General features: G+C 41.4%; 1 protein-coding gene across 6 annotated transcripts in view; it reads left to right on the top strand.

Moving 5' to 3' along the window:
* The window catches only part of ak8 (adenylate kinase 8), an 81,444-nt gene that overhangs the window by 44,512 nt on the left and 13,725 nt on the right, over positions 1-23,207 (top strand). For 5 of the 6 annotated variants that reach the window (XM_029722309.1, XM_029722310.1, XM_029722311.1 and 2 more), the window contains 3 exons: positions 7,101-7,232; positions 8,015-8,104; positions 10,544-10,685. In XM_029722309.1, coding sequence (XP_029578169.1) covers positions 7,101-7,232; positions 8,015-8,104; positions 10,544-10,685 — 364 coding nt within the window. The remainder of the gene's footprint in view (positions 1-7,100; positions 7,233-8,014; positions 8,105-10,543; positions 10,686-23,207) is intronic. The other variant, XM_029722312.1, reaches the window with a different exon arrangement.

Genomic DNA, 23,207 nt, shown 5'->3' on the forward strand with positions numbered 1-23,207 from the left:
ATGTAATCAAATACTGTATAGCCTCAAAACATATTTAAAACTATAATTTTAACATCATGGATGGTCAGTCCTTGAATCCATACCTCTGTCTATGAATTTGAGAGTTGTTACATTTCTCCAGGCCCATCCCTCAGCTTTTTACCAAAACTGAGGGGGGTGCTGCTTTGTTATTGTTTCAATTAAGGATTCTAGCTTTAAAACAGCAACATTTTGTTTCCACGCCTCCACCACTCCCACCACCTAAGCCCCATTTTGATCCTGTGTAAGAATTACACACGTGATCTTTTCTTTAGGTCTCAACCGTCCTCTCTCATTGCCAGAATCAGCCGTCAATGGTGTCTTTCCCCAGATCCTCTCTGATTTAGAAGCAGGTTTGTGTCCTAAATGGCACCCTATTCCCTTTGATCAGAGCCCAAGTAGTACACTATAACGGGAATAGGGTGCAGTTTGGGACGCAGTCCAGGTCTATGATTGCAGATAGAGATTTAGAGGAGTGTATGGGAGGCTATGTGTGTTTACTCTCCCGGGCTGTGTTTTCAGCTTGATAAGTAAATGAAAGGTTTCTGTAATGGCACCATTTATAATTAATCAAATTCTTATTTGCTCAAGTGTAACTGAGGGCATAGAAATGTTTTGAAAATGTCTTTGCGATTAAGTATTCATACGCTGTGGTTGAAATACCAAATGTGCTAAAACTGTTTCTTTGAATATTGATTATTACGCTAAGTCAGATGCGTCCTTTATTATGATATGACTGGCTCCCTCTGCCTTAGCCATTCGAAAATATGTTTGCCCTATGGACGCTTGTCAGAAGTCAAATCAAATTGTATTTGTCACATGTGCCGAATACAACAGGTGTAGACCTTACAGTGAAATGCTTATTTACAAGCCCTTAACCAACGATGCTTTAACAAGTTGAGAAAAAAATTGAAAATAAAAGTAACAAATAATTAAACCGCAGCAGTAAAATAACAAGCGAGGCTATATACAGAGGGTACCGGTACAGAGTCAATGTGCGGGGACACCGGTTAGTTGAGGTAATATGTACATGTAGGTAGAGTTAAAGTGACTATGCATAGATTATAAACAGAGAGGAGCAGCAGCATAAAAGAGGGGTCTGGGTAGCCCTTTGATTAGCTGTTCAGGAGTCTTATGGCTTGGGGGAAGAAGCTGTTAAGAAGCCTTTTGGACCTAGACTTGGCGCTCCGGTACCGCTTGCCGTGCGGTAGCAGAGAGAACAATCTATGACTAGGGTGGCTGAAGTCTTTGACAATTTTTAGGGCTTTCCTCTGACACTGCCTGATATAGAGGTCCTGGATGGCAGGAAGCTTGGCCCCAGTGATGTACTGGGCCGTACGCACTACCCTCTGTAGTGCCTTGCAGTCGGAGGCAGAGCAGTTGCCATACCAGGCAGTGATGCAACCAGTCGGGATGCTCTCGATGGTGCAGCTGTAGAACCTTTTGAGGATCTAAGGACCCAAATCTTTTCAGTCTCCTGAGGGGGAATAGGCTTTGTCGTGCCCTCTTCACGACTGTCTTGGTGTGTTTGGACCATGATAGTTTGTTGATGATGTTGACACCAAGGAACTTGAAGCCTTCAACCTGTTCCACTACAGCCCCATCAATGAGAATGGGGGCGTGCTCAGTCCTCTTTTTCTTGTAGTCCACAATCATCTCCTTTGTCTTGATCACATTGAGGGAGAGGTTGTTGTCCTGGCACCACACAGAGAGGTCTCTGACCTCCTCCCTATACGCTGTCTTGTCGTTGTCAGTGATCAGGCCTACCACTGTTGTGTCATCGGCAAACTTGATGATGGTGTTAGAGTGGTGCCTGGCCATGCAGTCATGAGTGAATAGGGAGTACAGGAGGGGACTGAGCACGCACCCCTGAGGGGCCCCTGTGTTGAGGATCAGTATGGTGGATGTGTTGTGTCATACTCTTACCACCTAGGGGCGGCCCGTCAGGAAGTCCAGGATCCAGTTTGCAGAGGGAGATGTTTAGTCCCAGGGTCCTTAGCTTAGTGATGAGCTTTGAGGGCACTATGGTGTTGAATGCTGAGCTGTAGTCAAAGAATAGCATTCTCACATAGGTGTTCCTTTTGTCCAGGTGGGAAAAGGCAGTGTTGAGTGCAATAGAGATTGCATCATCTGTTGGGGGTGGTATGCAAATTGGAGTGGGTCTAGGGTTTCTGGGATAATGGTGTTGATGTGAGCCATGACCAACCTTTCAAAGGATTTCATGGCTACAGACGTGAGTGCACTATGTAGTGTATATATATATATATATATATATATATATATATATATATATATATATATATATTATTATTTTTTTTTGCATATTAGAGGCTTAGAGTGATTAGTTCCAATTAGCTTGTTGTTAATTGCAGCGTGTTTATACACAAGGCCTATCATATTGACGAACAGTATTGTTGTGGTTCGACCCAAATGTAAACAGCTGTTCGCTTCCTCTTGAGTGTCACACATCAAACAAATACTCCCCTGGAACCAGGGGAGGGAGGGAGGGAGGGAGCGAGCGTTAGAGAGAGAGAGAGACTCAATTTATTGATCACCTCCTTTAAATTCAGATTAGCCCGCTGGCTCGCTCTTTATTACTCCATGGGAGAGAACAGGGCTTTAAACAATCCCCAGCCAGCCCCAATGCACTGGGATACCCTCTGCATGTTAACAACTGGCTTATGAGATCATACATGACAGTGCAAGTAAGCTAACAGAGTTATTGTAAAGCACAAGAGATTTAGTTATTTGTATTTTTAATGGTTTAGTGTTATTTTTGCATTGGGGAAATAATATTTTGAGGTAATGTTAGTTTGACTTTGCCAATGTTAGTTAGATAGGTTTAGATATATTTGATGTTTATAGTGTAAATTATGTCATACCTTTTTGTATTGCTATGTGCACAAGTGATCCCTCTTCCTAAAGACATAACCAAGATCATACTTTGGGAATTAGATGTAACTTATAACTATCTTTGCAGATTCATTCTTGGATGCCATTATAAGACACGTCTTTGCAAAATGTATGAATCACTATATTGGCTGTCACTCCCAAACAGAAGACTCCCAAACAAAATTGGTAACAATTTATTTTTTAAATGTATCAACTTAAATGTCCCTGTATATAACTATACAAGACTCACAGTACTCCTTTCGATAACAGCAGCAATTACATATTCCAAGTGTACATCGTGAAGTTGGATTAAGATCTTTCAGATACAAAGGCCCAATTGACTGCAATAATTTACTTATAGAAATCAGGGCATTAAAATCAGTGGATTTAAGAATGCACTTTTTCGTCATGAGATATTTGTAAATATGTATGTACAGTGTGGTCTGAAATGATTGACACCCTTTATGAAGATGAGCAATAATGACTTTATAAAATAAATAATTCAAATACTGAGCTATATTGTATGCCTATAAAATGGGGAATTCTATTATTTTATAGTAATACAATTGCTCAGAGAAAGAGATTTTGTTTAACAAGTAATGTATTTTTCTCAGAGGTAGGGGTCACAAGATTCTTATAAATAAAGTAGTTCAAATATGTATTAGTTTAGTATTTGGTTCCCAAATTCCTAGCATACAATGACTACATCAAGATTGTGACTCTATAAACTTGTTGTTTGCATTTGCAGTTTGTTTTGGTTGTGTTTCAGATTATTTTATGCACAATAGAAATTCATGGTAAATAATGTATTATGTTATTTTTTTTGTTGGGAGTCACTTTTATTGTAAATAAGAATAGAATATGTTTCTAAACATGATCATACCCCCAAGATATGCTGACCTCCCCTGTTATTGGTAATGGTGGGAGGTTAACATGTCTTTTGGGTATGATGTTTGACCCTCTGTAACTTTCTCACTCATCATTATTCGTGGTTCATTCAGGATTATCCGTAATCATGGTAGCATCCACATTAATATAAGTGTTTAGGAACATATTCTGTTCTTATTTATAACAAAAGTGACTCCAAAATGACTCAATACATTATTTACCATAAATGTATATTGGGCACAAAATAATATGAAACACAACCAAAACAAACTGTAAATGCATCCTACAATTTTTTAGAGTCACAAGCTTGATGTAGTCATTGCATGCTAGGAATATGAGACCAAATACTAAACTTTTGACTACTTTATTTATTTATAACAATCTTTAGGGGTGTCAATACTTTTGACCCGTACCTTTGTGGGAAAAAAGTATTACTTGTTAAACAAAATCTCTTTCTCTGAGCAATTGTATTAGTATAAAATAATAGAATTCACCCTTTTTTTGTTGCATGCAATATAGCTCAGTATTTGAATTATTAATTTCATAGGGTGTTAATAATTTCGGACCCCACTGTATTTTATTAGTGGTATTAGTAGTTGTAGCAGATGTTTTATTAGTTGTAGGCCTATTAGTTGTACAACAACAGTTCTTGCTGTTAATGTACGTTTTTGTTATTTATTATTATTGTTTTATTGTTATTATTATTAGACAGTCGTTTCCATATTATTCTCATTACTAAGTATTGTCTGTTAATTTGGGGTTTTATTTGGACACTTTTGAAAACAAGATGGTGCATCTCAAGAGATTTCATCCTGCCAATGTTTTTTAATAAATTAGTGTAAATTAACCCATGTTCCAGCTATTCCTCTATCAAGACAGATAGCCTTTGGGAAAGAAAGTTCTTAGCAATGCTTTTGCTAAAATAACATAATTGAAATTGCAACACACTAGAGACGAACAGAATTTAGCTGTAGTTTATATATTATCAATAGGAATTAACTGATATACTTGTTAACCATCCCTTACAACTTTAACAGTTTCCAAGGTAACATATGCTTACTATGCTAAATGTAGAACTTAAAATAAAATACTTATGTGAATCCCCTCATTACAGAATCTACCACAAAGGACCAAGCAAACATTTTCAACATCTAGATTTGATTTACATTTGGTTGAGTAGTGAATTCAACATGAAAGCAAAAAAATATATATTTACCATGTCATTGGATTTAGGTTAAAAGTTGGGTGGAAAAACAATGAAATTCCCAAACGTGAAGGACTTTTTTCAAATCCAATCAGTTTTCCACATTGATTCAATGTCATCACATTGCTCTTTCCCACCTGGGCAAAAGTAACACCTATGTGAGAATGCTATTCATTGACTACAGCTCAGCGTTCAACACCATAGTGCCCTCAAAGCTCATCAATAAGCTAAGAACCCTGGGACTTAACACCTCCCTCTGCAACTGGATCCTGGACTTTCTGATGGGCCGCCCCCAGGTGGTAAGGGTAGGAAACAACACATCCGACACGCTGATCCTCAACACAGGGGCCCCTCAGACTTCCTGCGTGCTCAGTCCCCTCCTGTACTCCCTGTTCGCTCATGACTGCATGACCAGGCACGACTCCAACACCATCATTTAAGTTTGCCGATGACACAACAGTGGTAGGCCTGATCACTGACAACGACAAGACAGCGTATAGGGAGGAGGTCAGAGACCTCTCTGTGTGGTGCCAGGACAACAACCTCTCCCTCAATGTGATCAAGACAAAGGAGATGATTGTGGACTACAGGAAAAAGAGGATCGAGCACGCCCCCATTCTCATTGATGGGGATGCAGTGGAGCAGGTTGAGAGCTTCAAGTTCCTTGGTGTCCACATCACCAACAAACTAACATGGTCCAAGCACACCAAGACAGTTGTTAAGAGGGCACGACAAAACCTATTCCCCCTCAGGAAACTGAAAAGATTTGGCATGGGTCCTCAGATCCTCAAAAGGTTCTACAGCTGCTCCATCGAGAGCGTCCTGACTGGTTGCATCACTGCCTGGTATGGCAACTGCTCGGCCTCCGACCGCAAGGCACTACAGAGGGTAGTGCGAACTGCCCAGTACATCACTGGGGCCAAGCTTCCTGCCATCCAGGAACTCAAAATCAGGCGGTGTCAGAGGAAGGCCCTAAAAATTGTCAAAGACTCCAGCCACCCTAGTCATAGATTGTTCTCTCTGCTACCGCATGGCAAGCGGTACTGGAGTGCCAAGTCTAGGTCCAAAAGGCTTCTAAACAGCTTCTACCCCCAAGCCATAAGACTCCTGAACGTCTAGTTAAATGTCTACCCAAATGTCTACCCCCCTCCCCCTCTTTACACCACTTCTACTCTCTGTTGTCATCTATACATAGTCATTTTATTAACTCTACCTACATGTACATACTACCTCAACTAACCGGTGCCCCCGCACATTGACTCTGTATCGGTACCCCCCCTGTATATAGTCTCACTGTTGTTATTTTACTGCTGTTTTTTAATTACTTGTTATTTTCATCTCTTCTTCTTATCCATATTTTTTTTGAAACTGCATTGTTGGTTAGAGCCTGTAAGTAAGCATTTCACTGTAAGGTCTACACCTGTTGTATTCGGCGCATGTGACTAATACAATTTGATTTTATTTTTTTTTATTGGTTGAAATGACGTGGAAACAACGTTGATTCAACAAGTTTTTGCCCAGTGGGTAGGATTCAGTTATCACATTCTTAAAGACGTCCTCCAGATTTTTTTTACTTTTACTGTTGAAAAGCGCTATATCCCAAATATAAATAGGGCAAAGTACACACACTGAAGGTGTGACATACCTGGACCACCTCTTGAGATCATCAAATCAAATTTATTTATATAGCCCTTCGTATATCAGCTGAAATCTCAAAGTGCTGTACAGAAACCCAGCCTAAAACCCCAAACAGCAAGCATTGCATGTGAAAGAGGCACGGTGGCTAGGAAAAACTCCCTAGGAAAAACTCCCTAGAAAGGCCAAAAACCTAGGAAGAAACCTAGAGAGGAACCAGGCTATGAGGGGTGGCCAGTCCTCTTCTGGCTGTGCCGGGTGGATATTATAACAGAACATGGTCAAGATGTTAAAATGTTCATAAATGACCAGCATGGTCAAATAATAATAATCATTGTAGTTGTCGAGGGTGCAACAAGCACGTCCGGTGAACAGGTCAGATCATGTAAATCATGTGTTAAATTAGGTGAAAAGGAGAACTGGATTGCCACTTTAATGCTGTGGTTGTTGTCTCCTCCCACAGTGCTGACGTACATTCTCTCGCGGCACTGTTCTGTGGCCCCTCACACCCCCAGGGTCCTCCTCTTTGGGCCCCCTGGCTCAGGCAAGAGTCTGCAGGCGAAACTTATCTCTCAGAAATACAACATTGTCAATCGTAAGTTTTCACCCAGAACAGTCCTTCACTGTCCCTCTCAATGTGTTCCCCATACTATTGCCTTTACCTGGCTCTACAGAATACTCATTGATTGAATTTGTACTATGGTTATGGCGTTAAATTCAAAATTGGTTTTAGAAGTACTTCTTATGGTACAACTTTTGAATGTTATTTCGACATAAAGTATATTTTGCCATGTTCTCTAGAGTAGCCACAGAAACTGACAGAATGTGGTTATATTAAGTGCAGTTTTCTTGTTTGAATGCAGTTTATAACAGAATGCGGTAATCGAATATTGACTCCGTTTGCTAACCAGAGAAATTATTTAATGCTGTAGATTTATGGCTGAAGTGCTGGAGTATAGAGCCAAAATTTAAAATTGTAGCTCCACCGTCCAAATACATATGTTGAGGACTGTATGTACAGTATATGATATATATATATATATATTTGTTTAGACACAAACATGATTCAAATGTTCTGTTTTGACATGGAGTCTTATGTCACTGCCATTTTTTTGCACAGACTTTAATTTTCCATCCTCCATCTCTCCTTGTTTACTGTGTATGGCTTGCATCCCAAATGCAAGCTATTCCTATTATGGGCACTACTTTTGACCAAGACCGCTCTAGGAAATAGGGTGCCGTTTGGGACGCAGCCTACAGGAGCTGTCATTTTTCCTATTCTGTTTATTCCCTGTCTGAAAGGTTACGTTGTGTATTCTGTTTATTTCAACTTGAATGTCTCCCCTTTCTTGTCCCGACTCTCCGCTTCCCTTGTAGTTTGCTGCGGTGAGCTTCTGGAGGCGGTTTCTGCAGACGTGACCAATATGGGAGAACTCATTAAACCTTACTTGGAATCTGGACAGCAAGGTACACAGCTAGTCATACAAGAGGGTGCACTCATACACACGTGCTCACACACACACCTGCACACGCACACCTTTGTGGCCATACAATTTACCTGGTTCCTCCTTCAATTAGTTGCTTTTAGCATCAGAGCCTGCATGTAAACAGTGTTACAGGGGGGAGTAAAAATGGATGTGTCCACAGAGACCCTGTAACCCTGCCCATGCAATAGTAATGAACAGCGCTGGAATGGCTAGAGTCGTTTGGCCAAAATAATTTGATTAGCTTGGGCTCCTCATCATCAGACAATTCTCTGATGTGAATAATAACTAAGGAGACATTCTCTGGTACTACATTTTCAAATAGTTAGAATCAGGTTTTGATCTGGGTTGTGTGTCTCATCTTGATTGGAAAAAGATACAAATTTCAGTCAGTTTTTTTTATTTAATTGTTTTGCTACTTTGGAATAACATCCTGTGGAAAAGAATATTAGACATGATATAAGGCGTTTGCCATTTAGCTGGGGCTACTGCTCCACTCTAGAGAGTGCATGTAGCTGCCAAAGCGTGCCAATCACTGCAGTGCCCAGGGCTTGTGTCTGGGCCACTCGCCTTGAGCAACTTTTTATTAATTGAATAAACATCCCCCGGGGAGTGGGCTCCATGCAGATGTGTATCGAGATTGTGCCTCCAATGCATACTGAGGTCAAGCCTAATGAGGGCCTTGGCTCGCAAACTTATCCCTTGCTCGCGCACACACACACACACACACACATACACAAACACACATTTGCACATACACATGCATAGGCTACACATACACAAACACACACACACACACACACAGGCTTAATCTGGGTCTGGGGAAAATGACCCATAGAGTCCATTTGCAACTATTTATGTCCAGAAGAACCACTGCTGGCCACAGTGGGAACTAACTCACATTCTTATTGTTACCAATGTACATATTGGAGTGGAGAATATGCATGGGATATGTTCATTGTTGTGTTCAACTTCTTGTATTTTGTTGAACTTTGCTTTATGTTATCCATTGAGAGAAGGCGGCTTTTGCCATTTGAAGACATCTCTTTCTCCCTAACCCTCCCTACATCACTCTCCCTGTCTGTGACAGTGAGGATTGCAGGGAAAGGAGCTTGCTTAAATAATTTACAAGTTGATTAATAGACTCACTGGGGTATAATTAGGGTAGGGAGAGATTGTGGCTAGTGTAACCAGTCCAGTGCTTTAGAGATTTGGAGAGCCACATTAAGGAAGTAGATAATAGGAAATAGTGTTATGGAGGAGTGGAAGGAAAGGAGGGAGTGGAAACGAAGGGAGAAGAAGAAACCTTTTCAGGCTGCCTGATGTTTGAAGACCGTTCTGCAGGAGGGAGAAGCTCAGATTGTTTGTTGTGGAAATTGGACATTTCAATCCATCAACTTACATTTTTCCCAGGCTTCATGGTCCCTTTGGGTTTTGCTATTATTTTTTCTCAAATAATATAATTATATTTGTATTTACCTACCCCCTTTTCATTTTCTGCTATTTTCTCTCTACCTTTCGCACATACTTTCCTTCTCCCACCACCACCCACTGTTTTTCTTCTTGTTAAAAGCCACTTATTCACCTTACTTTTCAACATAAACAATTCACTTATGCTGCCTGTCATGCTGCAGCTAGCTGATTTCAGAGTGAAAGGTGTGTGGAGTGTCTTCAAGAAATGTAAACATGAATTTGTCTTATTCCAACTTCATTATTTTGTAGCTGGATACATTCCTCCTGATTCATTCCTCCTTGATTTAGAATAAAATGCATGTGGTGATAAAATCCTGTCTCTGAAGATATAGCCTACACTTAATAGGCATGTTTATTTTTGGAAACAGAGATTTCTGGCTCAAGGTGCAATAAGTGTGGTGGAAAAAACAAGACCAAATAGAAAGTACAGAGGGGGATAAATTATACCAGACAAGTTAACATAAAGGTTGATACCCGTTTTGAGGGGAAGGGGGGGATTTGCACCACAAGCCTTGTCAGAAAGGAAGAGCACATGTATAAGGATCCTCTGGACCCAATCTGCTGATATGATCATAACGCCAGGAATTAGACTTATCAATGAAATGTTCTATTTCTAAATGAAAAGATGATTAAAGAGCAGGCTCTAGTGTTAATCAGGAAATTCCTGAAGAATCCACAAAAACAAAAGTAATGAGAGAAATATGTTCATTGTGAATACGTCCGTTTACCATGTGTAAACTATGGAATGTGACTGAACACAAATTGATAGATGCAGTATAAGCAATGGTTCTATCACATCTTCCACCAATCCAGGCATGTCAGAACAGGGATCTATATGTCAGTTGTCTGATCAGGAAGGATGCATTCTTAAAGTCTTCTTAAGAATTATGAAAGAACAAGACCAGAGTCTCTAAGGGAGTGTGTTATGTGTGTCCCTGTGTTTCCTTAGTGCCTGATAGTATGGTGCTGCAGATCCTGACGGAGCGTCTCAGCAGGCTGGACTGTACCACACGGGGCTGGGTGCTGCATGGCTTCCCCAGAGACCTGGAGCAGGCAGAGAAACTCCAGGAGTCCAACTTCATCCCCAGCAGGTAGGCCTATTTACCTCTAGCTCTGGTCCAGGGCGTTAATGCTCGTTCCTCTACTAACGATTCTAGTTGCATAGGCCACACGATGGAACCCGAGCTAATTTACCTCTAGGTCCCCAAACCTTTTATAGTCCCCTACCCCTTCAAACATTCAACCTCCAGCTGTGTACCCCCTCTAGCACCAGGGTCAACGCACTCTCAAATGTTGTTTTTTACTATCATTAAAAGCCTGCCACACCCACACTATAAGAATGAGTGTGAGTTTTTGTCACAACCCAGCTCGTGGGAAGTGACAAATTGCTCTTATAGGACCAGGGCACAAATAATAATAATCAATAATTTTAATAATTTAGCCATCTTACATATAAAACTTTATTTGTTCATCTAAAATTGTGAATAACTCACCACAGGTTAATGAGAAGGGTATACTTGAAAGGATGCACATACCTCTTCAATTTTGGAAGGTATTAGAGAGAGTCTCCGTCTTCAATCATTTTCCACACACAGTCTGTGCCTGTATTTAGTTTTCATGCTAGTGAGGCCGAGAATCCACTCTCACATAGGTACGTGGTTGCAAAGGGCATCAGTGTCTTAACAGCGCGATTTGCCAAGGCAGGATACTCTGAGCGCAGCCCAATCCAGAAATCTGGCAGTGGCTTCTGATTAAATTCAATTTTCACAGAACCGCTTGTTGCAATTTCGATGAGGCTCTCTTGTTCAGATATCGGTAAGTGGACTAGAGGCAGGGCATGAATGGGATAATGAATCCAGTTGATTCTGTCATCCGTTTCGGAAAGTACCTACGTATTGCGCACCCAATTCACTCAGGTGCTTCGCTATATCACATTTGACATTATCCGTAAGCTTGAGTTCATTTCAACACAAAAAATCATACAATGATGAAAAGACTTGTGTGTTGTCTTTGTTAATGCAGACAGAGAAGAGCTCCAACTTCTTAATCATAGCCTCAATTTTGTCCCGCACATTGAGTATAGTTGCGAAGAGTCCTTGTAATCCTAGATTCAGATAATTCAGGTGAGAAAAATATCAGCCAGATAGGCCAGTCGTGTGAGAAACTCGTCATCATGCAAGCGGTCAGACAAGTGAAAATTATGGTCAGTAAAGAAAACTTTAAGCTCAATTTAAAAAAACGTGTCAATACTTTGCCTCTTGATAACCAGCGGACTTCTGTATGTTGTAAAAGTGTTACATGGTCGCTGCCCATACCATAGCATAGTGCAGAAAATACACGAGAGTTCAGGGGCCTTGCTTTAACAAAGTTAACCATTTTCACTGTCGTGTCTAAAATGTCTTTCAAGCGTTCAGGCATTCCTTTGGCTGCAAGTGCCTCTCGGTGGATGCTGCAGTGCACCCAAGTGGCGTCGGGAGCAACTGCTTGCACGCGTGTTACTACTCCACTATGTCTCACTGTCATGGCTTTTGCTCCATCAGTACAGATACCAACACATCTTGACCACAAAAGTCTATTTGATGTCACAAAGCTGTCCAGTACTTTAAAAATATCCCCTCCTGTTGTCCTGGTTTCCAGTGGTTTGTAGAAGAGTATGTCTTCCTTTATTGGCCCCCCATAGACGTAACAGACATATAACAGGATCTGTGCCATGCCTGCCACACTCATCCAGCTGTAACGCATGGAATTCACTGGCTTGTATGCGAAGCAGTAATTGTTGAAACAAAACATGCCAATTTGAAAATAAGCCATGGCAGTTTTTTGAGTGAGAATTAAGATGACTTTCGAGTAGTAAGACATGTATAAAAGCAACAGATAACATTAAAAGAAGGGGCTAGAAGCGTCGTATATGGTGAGTTATCGAGTGGCCAGGACAGGCAAGCCCCATACTATTGTGGAGGACTTAGGTCCAACGTCCCTGTCTGTTGTTCGGTGCTTTTCCGCGTAAGGGGGCAGCAGCTCTTCGGCTGCATCAGATTCACAACTGTCGGTGTCCATGCTAGCTGGGCTAACAACAAATGTAGAATTACTGATGTTAGCATTGGATGTGCTTGTGAAAGCAGAACAACTTGTGTCGTCGACAGGTGCAGGTGTAGTACTGCTGTTAGTAGCAGTACTACCAGTAGAGCTGGTATGTGTCTCTATGGACGCGGGCCTTCTTATTAACCATTCATCCATTTACAAGCAAACGGAATGAGCAGCAGCTACGTTTGGCTACATACGGACCGTTAGTGGATTTCCCGCGAGAGAGTAATGGTTAATGTGATTGGATGTTAATTATTTGACTAGGCTACCTGCATTTGACTGAACACTAGATGGTTTAATTTTATTTTTGGCAGTGAAATGAGGCTACTCAGGCGAGAAAAAAACCTCACCCAAATGTATAGCCCCATTGGAAAATATAAATGGACTGTTTGAAAATGTGAAGATTTTTTTTTTCCTTTTTTTATATATAGATATTTTTAAAATATTTTTTATGTGAATCACATTTTTATTTGGCATACCCCTGACGACATTGGCTGTGTCATCTAGGGCAGGTTTTCCAATCAGCCTATATCTTAGACCTTGGACTGACTTAGCAATCACTCACACTCCAATATAGGGTTGTGAGTATTTGTGTAGCACCAGCTGTCAAAGTTGGAAATAGTGCCCTATGAGTGTGGTAATGTGAAACTACTGTAGTAGCTCTGTCTCCTGCTTCTCCATTCTGTGTTAAGAGATTAGTTTATATAGTTATTAGGTTCCAGTTTAATTCATGTTTTGGTTCAAAACCACTTCACTTCATTGCGTGACAGTCAGGCTACATTTAGGGCTCCCGACTGGTGCAGCGATCTAAGAGGCGTCACTACAGTCCCTGGTTCGAATCCAGGCTGCATCACATCCGGCCGTGATTGGGAGTCTCATAGGGCGGCGCACATTTGGTCCAGCGTCGTCCGGATTTGGCCGGGGTAAGCCGTCATTTTATATATATATATATATATATATAAGAATTTGTTCTTAACTGACTTGCCTAGTTAAATAAAGGTTAAATAAAAAATGTATACAATTAAATCAATTACATGTTTGCCTGGTGGAACCAGCCTGTTAACTGCGTTCACCATTATTTTTTACTGAAATAGAATGGTGAATGCATGTCACAGTTGTCGTAAGGATTAGACCAAAACGCAGCGGGAATGTGTATACTCATCTTTTTTTTAATTGGCAGAAAGAAGGAAAAACCATAACAAAAACACACGTATACAAAAATAACAACGATAACAGTCTTGTCAGGCACACAGCTAAACAAGAAACAACTACCCACAAAATCCCATAGAAAACACACCCCTCTTAAATAGGACCTTCAATTAGAAGCAACGAGGAGCAGCTGCTTCCAATTTAAGGTCAACCCCATTAACTAAACATAGAAATAGAAAGACTAGAACGAACATAGAAATATACTAACATTAACCACAAACCCCGAAACACATAAAACAAACACCCCTCTTACATAAGAACATAGCCAAACAAACACCCCCTGCCACGTCTTGATCAAACTACAATAACAAATAACCCCTTTACTGGTCAGGACGTGACAATGCAGCGCCCTTACAAAGATGTATCCGGCTACAAAATATTTAATTTGGAATCAGACAAATTCATGTTTATATTTCTTGAAGACACTCCACACACCTTCCACTCTGAAATCAGCTAGCTGCAGCATGACAGACAGCGTAAGTGAATTGTTTTTGTTGATGAAGGCATTACAAAAGTAAGGTGAAGCAGTGTCTTTTAACAAGAGAAGAAAAAACAGTGGGTGGAGGTGGGAGTAAAAAAGTGTGTGAAATTTAGAGAGAAAGAAGCAGAAAATGAAAAGGGGGGAGGTAATAAAAAATTACCTACCAAATTGTCGGAAATTATAAGCAGAAACATATCTACATTAAGCACCCAAAAAATATCCTGCACTCCCTGTCAAAAAATCGTTCCACCTTCTCTGACTGTAGGCTACACCGAATTTTTGTGAGATAGGGTCCGGTGTGGGCCTCTGGATTTGCACTTTATCACAGAGTCAGGAGGTTGCAGATGGGTTATTAGCAATTGTGAACGGGTGCGTGTGAACAAACAGCGTCAAGAATCAATGGGTACATATTAATTCATAGGTCCAAAAATGGATGTAGCAACTAAGGATTGCCCCTTTAATAAATCCTGTTAAACTCTGAGTGGTTTAAGGATTGCCCCCCCCCCACAACCTACCGGTTTCGTTTTGGTTGTTGGTCAGTAACTGTTTGTTCGTTCCCCTTTCTGTTTGAGTGACGCTGGGGAACGTAACAAAACCAAGAAAACCAGTGGTGTAAAGCTGGCCGCCATTTGACTCTGGAGCAGTGAAAACGCGTTCTGTAGAGCGATGAATCACCCTTCACCATCTGGCAGTCTGTCGGACCAGTCTGGGTTTGGCGGATGCCAGGAGAATGCTACCTGCCCAAATGCAGTGCCAACTGTAAAGTTTGGTGGAGGAGGAATAATGTTCTGGGGCAGTTTCTCATGGTTTGGGCTAGGCCCCTTAGTTCCAGTGAATGGAAATCTACAGCATACAATGACATTTTATATGATTCTGTGCTTCCGACTTTGTGGCCACAATTTAGGAAAGGCCCTTTCCTGTTTCAGCATGACAATGCCCCTGTGCTCAAACGAGGTCCATACAGAAATGATTTGTCGAGATTGGTGTGGAAGAACTTAACTGGCCTGCACGATTACAGCCTCGAGTCTTCTTGAGTATGATGTTACAAGCTTGGCACACCTGTATTTGGGTAGAGTGCTGCAGAGATGTCCTTCTGAGTTGTCCTTCTGGAAGGTTCTCCCATCTCCACAGAGGAACTCTGTCAGAGTGACCATCAGGTTCTTGGTCATTCCCCGACTAAGGCCCTTCTCCCCCGATTGCTCAGTTTGTCCGGGCGACCAGTTCTAGGAAAAATATTGGTGGATCCAAACATCTTCCATTTGAGAATGATGGAGGCCACCGTGTTCTTGGGGACCTTCAGTGCTGCAGAAATATCTTGGTACCCTTCCCCAGATCTGTGCCTCGACACAATCCTGTCTCGGAACTCTACGGACAATTCCTTCAACGTCATGGCTTGGTTTTTGCTCTGACATGCACTGCCAACTGTGGGACTTTAGACAGCTGTGCGTCTTTCCAAATCATGTCCAATCAATTGAATTTACCACCGGTGGACTCCAATCAAGTTGCAGAAACATCTCAAGGTTGATAAATGTAAACAGGATGCATCTGAGTTCAATTTCGAGTCTCATAGCAAAGGGTCTGAATACTTGAGTAAATAAGGTATCCGTTTTTTATTTGTAATAAATTTGCAAAAATTTCAAAGGCGTTTTTTTAGCTTTATCATTATGGGGCATTGCGTGTATTCAAAACATATTGAATACATTTTATAATAAGGCTGTAATGTAGCAAAATGTGGAAAATTAAAGGGTTCTGAATACTTTCCAAATGCACTGTTCGTACCTCTGGACGCAGATCACCCACCACAGAGACTCCGGTTACTCCATCCGACCCCCTCGGATCTGATGGCACTCTCTGGCTGCGTACCAAATGGCACCATATTCCCATAATATACAGTGCACTCCTTTTGTAGGCAAAAGTAGTGCAATAAATAGGGAATAGGGTGTCATTTGGAATGCCAACTCTCTCTGTGGGTAGTGTGGGTATGTACCAAGTGGAAATGAAATTAGGTCATTATGGGTGTAAAGGTTTTGCTAGTGGCGTATTGTGGACTGGCCCAGTTGAGGGCTCTCAGGTCAGTGCTCCGTTGGTAGCTTGGTCCTAAACCTGTTTGTGCTATCATGTCAACTCCTTGTCATTCATCATGACAATTCTAGGCTATTCTTCACTCATTGTCATGACACTTCGACTATTCCTCCACCCAGGCTATTCGGTTGACACAGGGATAGTCATAATTCCTCCAGGGTGTACTCCTCTTTATCTAACCGTGCCAGAAACAGAGCAACTATGCTGTTGGAAATGCTGTGGAATTGAATCCTTATTGTTGCCTGTACAGGTGTACAGATCCTTTCTGTGTCCACAAAGGATTCTATATCATTCCTTCCCCAGTGTAATCAAACATTAATCATGTTTATCTTCATTGGGTACACACATTGTGTTCCTTCTCACTGGGCAGAAACTGATTGAACTACCTTTGTTTCTGATATTTCAACAAAAAAATGATATGTGATGACATTGAATTGTTAAAAAGGAAAATGCCTTCCATCTTCTGTTCTGGGCCTGACCATGCTCTCTGATCCTAGGCAATTTCCTCTTATCTGATTAGGTCAACATTTCTAAATTAGCATACACACAGTTTCATGGCCTAAACTCCATTAATGCTCACAGTAATCATTCACTAAACAGGATACAAGCCTCGTTATAGCCTCATTATTGTTATTCTTATTGTGTTACTTTTTATTTTAGTCTAATTGGTAAATATTTTCTTAACTCTTCTTGAACTGCACTGTTAGTTAAGGGCTTGTAGGTAAGCATTTCACAGTAAAGTCTACACTTGTATTCGGCGCATGTGACAAATAAAGTTTGATTTGATACAAACAAACTACAGTTTAACCAGAAACATGTTACAATTTGACAGAATCAATGTGGAAAACTGATTACATTTGCAAAAAGTCATCAACTTAAGGGAATTTTGGTGAATTTTTTGGTTGATTTCGCATTGCATTCACATTAGTTGACAACTCAACCAAGTGTAAATCTAAAATTGTGGGTTATGCTTCATTGTCAACATTTAATCTTGAGACACATTGGCCCTCCACCACAACTTCAATTTGTTGTTATTGACTGAAAATCTATAGAACTAGCTGCCTCTGACTTTTTATAAAAATAAGGTTTATAAAATGTTAACAGTATTGAAGATTGACCCGGTGTTATAGTTAGGCTTTTGGTGCTTTTCTTATTTTTATTGAAGGATTTAAAGAAATTCTCTTGGAGAATCACAAGAGAGCCATCTACATTTACAATACAAGCTCCATTCCATGTGTTGACCTCAACTGGACATCTACCTCGTCTCCAACATGTCCATGTCTGCAATGGAAATGAATGGTACTCAATTCCCTACATAGTGCACAACTTTTGTCCAGAGGCCATAGGGAAGAGGGTACCATTTTGAAATCATCCCATGTCCTAGCTAGACCCTACACCTCCTCTCAATCAGTGTTTACTTATCATAGTGGTCTCATTTTCCCTTCTCCAGTGCAGCCTGCTGTGTGGCATTAAGCACTATTAGAGATGTCAGTAAATACTGCGAAGTGTCCAGAAAGCTCACAGGCAATACTGGTGTTGGCGCTAATGGCAAGAGACCTAATTTACATAGTATTAGCTTAATTGAGTCGTAGAGACAACGGAGAGATAATGTTTACTGATGGGATGATGATTGTGGTAGTGGTGGGACGGCCAGGGCTGTTGGGGGCAGTGATTTACCTGACAGCTATCGACAGTTTGAGGTACCGCAAAGGAAAGATTGTCAATCCGCATCATGACTTTGTTGAAAATGACAGGGAATAACCAATACCGATGAGGCATCGCCAGCTGGGAACTCATTAGCAGACATCCAAATGAAATTTGATTTGTCACATGCGTGGGATTCAGCAGGTGTAGAACTTAGCGTGAAATGCTTACTTACAAGCCCTTAACCAACCATGCAGTTCAAGAAATAGTACAAATATCTACAAAATAAACAAAAGTTTAAAAAAATAAATATATATATATAAAAATTAACTCAAGAAAACATAACAATAATGTGTAATCAAGGTAATTAGTAAAGTGACTATGCATAGATAACAGCGAGTAGCAACAGTGTAAAAACAGGGGGGGGGCAATGTAAATAATCTGGGTGGCCATTTGATTAATTGTTCAGCAGTCTTATGCCTTGCGGGTAGAAGCTGTTAAGGAGCATTTTGGTCCTAGACTTGGTCTCCGGTACCGCTTGTTGTGCGGTAGCAAAGAGAACTGTCTATGACTTGACTCTCTGGAGTCTTTGACAATTTCTTGGGCCTTCCTCTGACACCGCCTAGTATATAGGTCCTGGATGTCAGGAAGCTTGGCCACAGTGATGCACTGGGCCGTATGCACTACCCTCTGTAGCACCTTACGGTCGGATGCAGAGCAGTTGCCATACCAGGCATTGATGCAACCTGTCAGGATGCTCTCGATGGTGCAGCTGTAGATCTTTTTGAGGATCTGGGGACCCATACCAAATATTTTCAGTCTCCTGAGGGGGAAAAGTTGTTGTCATGCCCTCTTCACGACTGTCTTGGACCATGATAGTTTGTTGGTGATGTGGACACCAAGGAACTTGAAACTCTCGACCCGCTCCACTTCAGCCTCGTCGATGTTAATGGGTGCCTGTTTGGCCCTCCTTTTACTATGAGCCACGATCAGCTCCTTTGTCTTGCTCACATTGAGGGAGAGGTTGTTGTCCTGGCACCACACAGAGAGGTCTATGACCTCCTCCCTATAGGCTGTCTCATCGTTGTCGGTGATCAGGCCTACCATTGTTGTGTCGTCTGCAAACTTGATGATGGTGTTGGAGTCATGCTTGGCCACACAGTCGTGGGTGAACAGGGAGTACAGGACAGGACTAAGCATGCACCCCTGAGCGGACCCCTGTGTTGAGGATCAGTGTGGCAGATGTGTTGTTGCCTAAACTTACTGGGGGCGGCCCGTCAGAAAGTCCCTGGACCAGTTGCAGAGGGAGGTGTTTAGTCCCAGGGTCCTTAGCTTAGTGATGAGCTTTGAGGGCACTATGGTGTTGAACGCTGAGCTGTAGTCAATGAACAGCATTCTCACATAGGTGTTCCTTTTGTCCAGGTGGGAAAGGGCAGTGTGGAGTGCGATATGCTAATTGGAGTGGGTCTAGGATTTCCGGGATGATGGTGTTGATGACAGAAACTAAAACAGGAATCTCCCGCACTCAGGTCTGTTCAACGCTGGTCTGACCAATCGGATTCCACGCTTCAAGATTGCTTCGATCACGTGGACTGGGATATGTTCCGCATTGCGGCGAACAACAACATTGATGAATACGCTGATTCGGTGAGCAGGTTTATTAGCAAGTGCATCGGCGATGTTGTACCCACAGCGTCTATTAAAACATTCCCAAACCAGAAACTGTGGATTGATGGCAGCATTCGCACAAAACTGAAAGCGCACGAACCACTGCTTTTAATCAGGGCAAGGTGACCAGAAACATGACTGAATACAAACAGTGTAGCTATTCCCTCCGCAAGGCAATCAAACAAGCTAAGCGTCAGTATAGAGACAAAGTAGAGTCGCAATTCAACGGCTCAGACACGAGAGATATGTGGCAGGGTCTACAGTCAATCACGGACTATAAAAGGAAAACCAGCCCCGTCGCGGACCAGGATGTCTTGCTCCCAGACAGACTAAACAACTTCTTTGCTCGCTTTGAGGACAATACAGTGCCACTGACACGGCCCGCTACCAAAACCTGTGGGCTCTCCTTCACTACAGCTGATGTGAGCAAAACATTTAAACGTGTCAACCCTCGCAAGGCTGCAGGCCCAGACGGCATCCCCAGCCGCATCCTCAGAGCATGCGCAGACCAGCTGGCTGGTGTGTTTACGGACCTATTCAATCAATCCTTATCCCAGTCTGCTGTCCCCACATGCTTCAAGAGGGCCACCATTGTTCCTGTTCCCAAGAAAGCTAAGGTAACTGAGCTAGGACAACAACCACCCGAGCCACTGCCTGTTCACCCCGCTACCATCCAGAAGGGGAGGTCAGTACAGGTGCATCAAAGCTGGGACCCAGAGACTGAAAAACAGCTTCTATCTCAAGGCCATCAGACTGTTAAACAGCCGTCACTAGCACAGAGAGGCTGCTGCCTGCATTGGCCACTTTAATAAATGCAACACTAGTCACTTTAATAATGCCACTTTAATCATGTTTACATATCTTGTATTACTCACCTCATGTGTATATACTGTATTCTATACTATCTATTGCATCTTAGCCTATGCCACTCGGTCATTGCTCATCCATATATTTATATATTCTTATTCCTTTACTTAGATTTGAGTGTATTAGGTATCTGTTGTGGAATTGTTAGATATTACTTGTTAGATATTGCTCCACTGTCGGAACTAGAAGCACAAGCATTTCGCTGCACTCGCAGTAACATCTGCTAACCATATGTATTTGATCTACAACTATTTTTGGGACTGTCCATACTGTAACATTAACGTTAGTCTCAGGCTTCACTAACTAGCGTTAATGTTTTTAGCTGGAGCTATTCTTGGCTACTTTTCAAATGAATACTCGTAATATTTCACATATCATCTAGCTAGATATGCCGAGAGAAGGCAGGAGACACTTTGTTTTGTGTAGAGTCACTTAGGTTAGAATGCTCCCTTTAATTGATCCGTTGTCCACCAGGCTACGATTAGTGAGAGGTGGGAAGGCAGTGACTCACCCCATCCAACCTGACAGAGCTTGAGAGGATCTGCAGAGAAGAATGCGAGAAACTCCCCAAATACATTTGTGCCAAGCTTGTAGCGTCGTGACATGCGTGTAGCGTCATACCCAAGAATACCCGAGGCTGTAATCACTGCCAAAGGTACTTTGTAAAAGTACTGAGTAAAGAGTTTAATAAAGAGTTGAATACTTACGGAAATTATATTTATCATGACACTAAGCGAGACCCAAATGCAGACACAGGAGGCAGATGGTTGGAGTTTAAGATGTTTAATAAATCCAAAGGGAAAAGGCAAGAGAATGGTCGTGGACAGGCAAAAGGTCATAACCAGATCAGAGTCCAGGAGGTCCAGAGTGGCAGGCAGGTTCGAGGTCAGAGCAGGCAGAATGGGTGGGTACAGAGTCCAGAACAGGCAAGGGTCAAAACCGGGAGGACTAGAAAAAGGAGAAAAAAAAGGGGGGAAAAACGCTGGTAAGCTTGGACATACAAGACAAACTGGCACAGAGAGACAGGAAACAGGGATAAATACACTGGGGAAAACAAGCAACACCTGGAGGGGGTGGAGACAATAACGAGGACAGGTGAAACGGATCAGGGAGTGACAGTATTTCTGTTTTTTATTTGTAATAAATGTGCAAACATTTCTAAAAACCTGTTTTTGCTTTGCCATTATGGGGTATTGTCTGTATAATTGATGAACAAAAAAAACAAATTTAATTCATTTTAGAATAAGGCTGTAACGTAACAAAATGTGGAAAAAGTCAAGGGGTCTGAATACTTTCCGTATGCACTGTATTTACTTCACTACAAAATATTCCTGCGGTCCTAGTGGTTATTAACATATTTTAGATATGCCTTATTGCTATAGTTTATTCCATGTTTATCTTTGGTTAAATGACTTCAAATGCAAAACTGAAATTTACTTAGTGGAATGTCTGTTGCGTTTGTAAAGTATCCAAGCTTAAACAGGTTATTACTAGACTTAAACAACTTAATTAATCTAATGTGTTCCTACAAGAAACTCACTTGTTGAAGGATGAGCTATTTAAAGTACGCAGGAGATGGTAAGTAATAGTATCCTGTTTCTCCTCTCATTCTCGTGGTGTTAGGGTTTTAATTCACTAATCTGTTCCATTTCAAGTGGCTAATATAACTGATACAGCTGGTTAGATACAGGGAACTATTTTGAATGAGCGTATTAATCTGGTTAATGTTTATGGTCCTAATGATGATTATCCCAAATTCTTTGAGAATGTATTTCTATTGATAGCCTCCCTTCCTGGTAAGGTCCTAATGGCAGGGGATTTTAATTGCACTCTTGATCCTCATCTAGATCGCTTCTCTGGTTTAGACACTTCCCACTCGCAGAGTTGAAAGAAATTACAGCATTTCATTAACGACTTAAATCTATGTGAACCTTGGAGGACTCAGAACCCGGGTAAAAGGGAGTGTTACTCGTCGACATTTAAATCATATTCTCGTATAGACCACTTTTTAGTTTCTTGCTCATTGCTTTCCAATGTAGCAGGAAGTGGATATGATAGTATTGTTCTGAGTGACCATTCCCCTGTGGCATTGTTCTATAGGGATTCAAAACTAGTAAAAGTATCCTCTAGATGGCGTTTGCATCCCAGATGGTTACAAGACCCAAACTTCTTACATTACGTTGGAGTTCATATAGATATTTAACATTGAACACTGACCAAACGTCAGTGAGTACCAGATTTGAGGCTTTCAAAGCATATATTAGTGGGCAAATTATAAGTTTTACCAGTTTCAAATCAATTAAATCTGAAAATGAGAAAGATGGACCGCAAAATCCGAGAATTGGAAAGGGAAACTTTTTTGTATAACTCAGAAGTAATTATTTGCTCTTAAAGCTCAGTATGAAGAACTTAACACCTCAGGCTGCAAACGGCTTAACGAGGCTGAAACAATCATTCTATGATCAAGGTGAAAAACCTGGTAAATTGCTGGCCTGGTGCATTCAGAAGTTAAATTCAGACAGAGCCATTAATGCAATTCATTATTTCCAAGGACAATTATCAATGGGTCCTGTAGAAA

The sequence above is a fragment of the Salmo trutta genome, chromosome 29, assembly GCF_901001165.1.
Source record: "Salmo trutta chromosome 29, fSalTru1.1, whole genome shotgun sequence".
Classification (NCBI taxonomy): Eukaryota; Metazoa; Chordata; class Actinopteri; order Salmoniformes; family Salmonidae; genus Salmo; species Salmo trutta.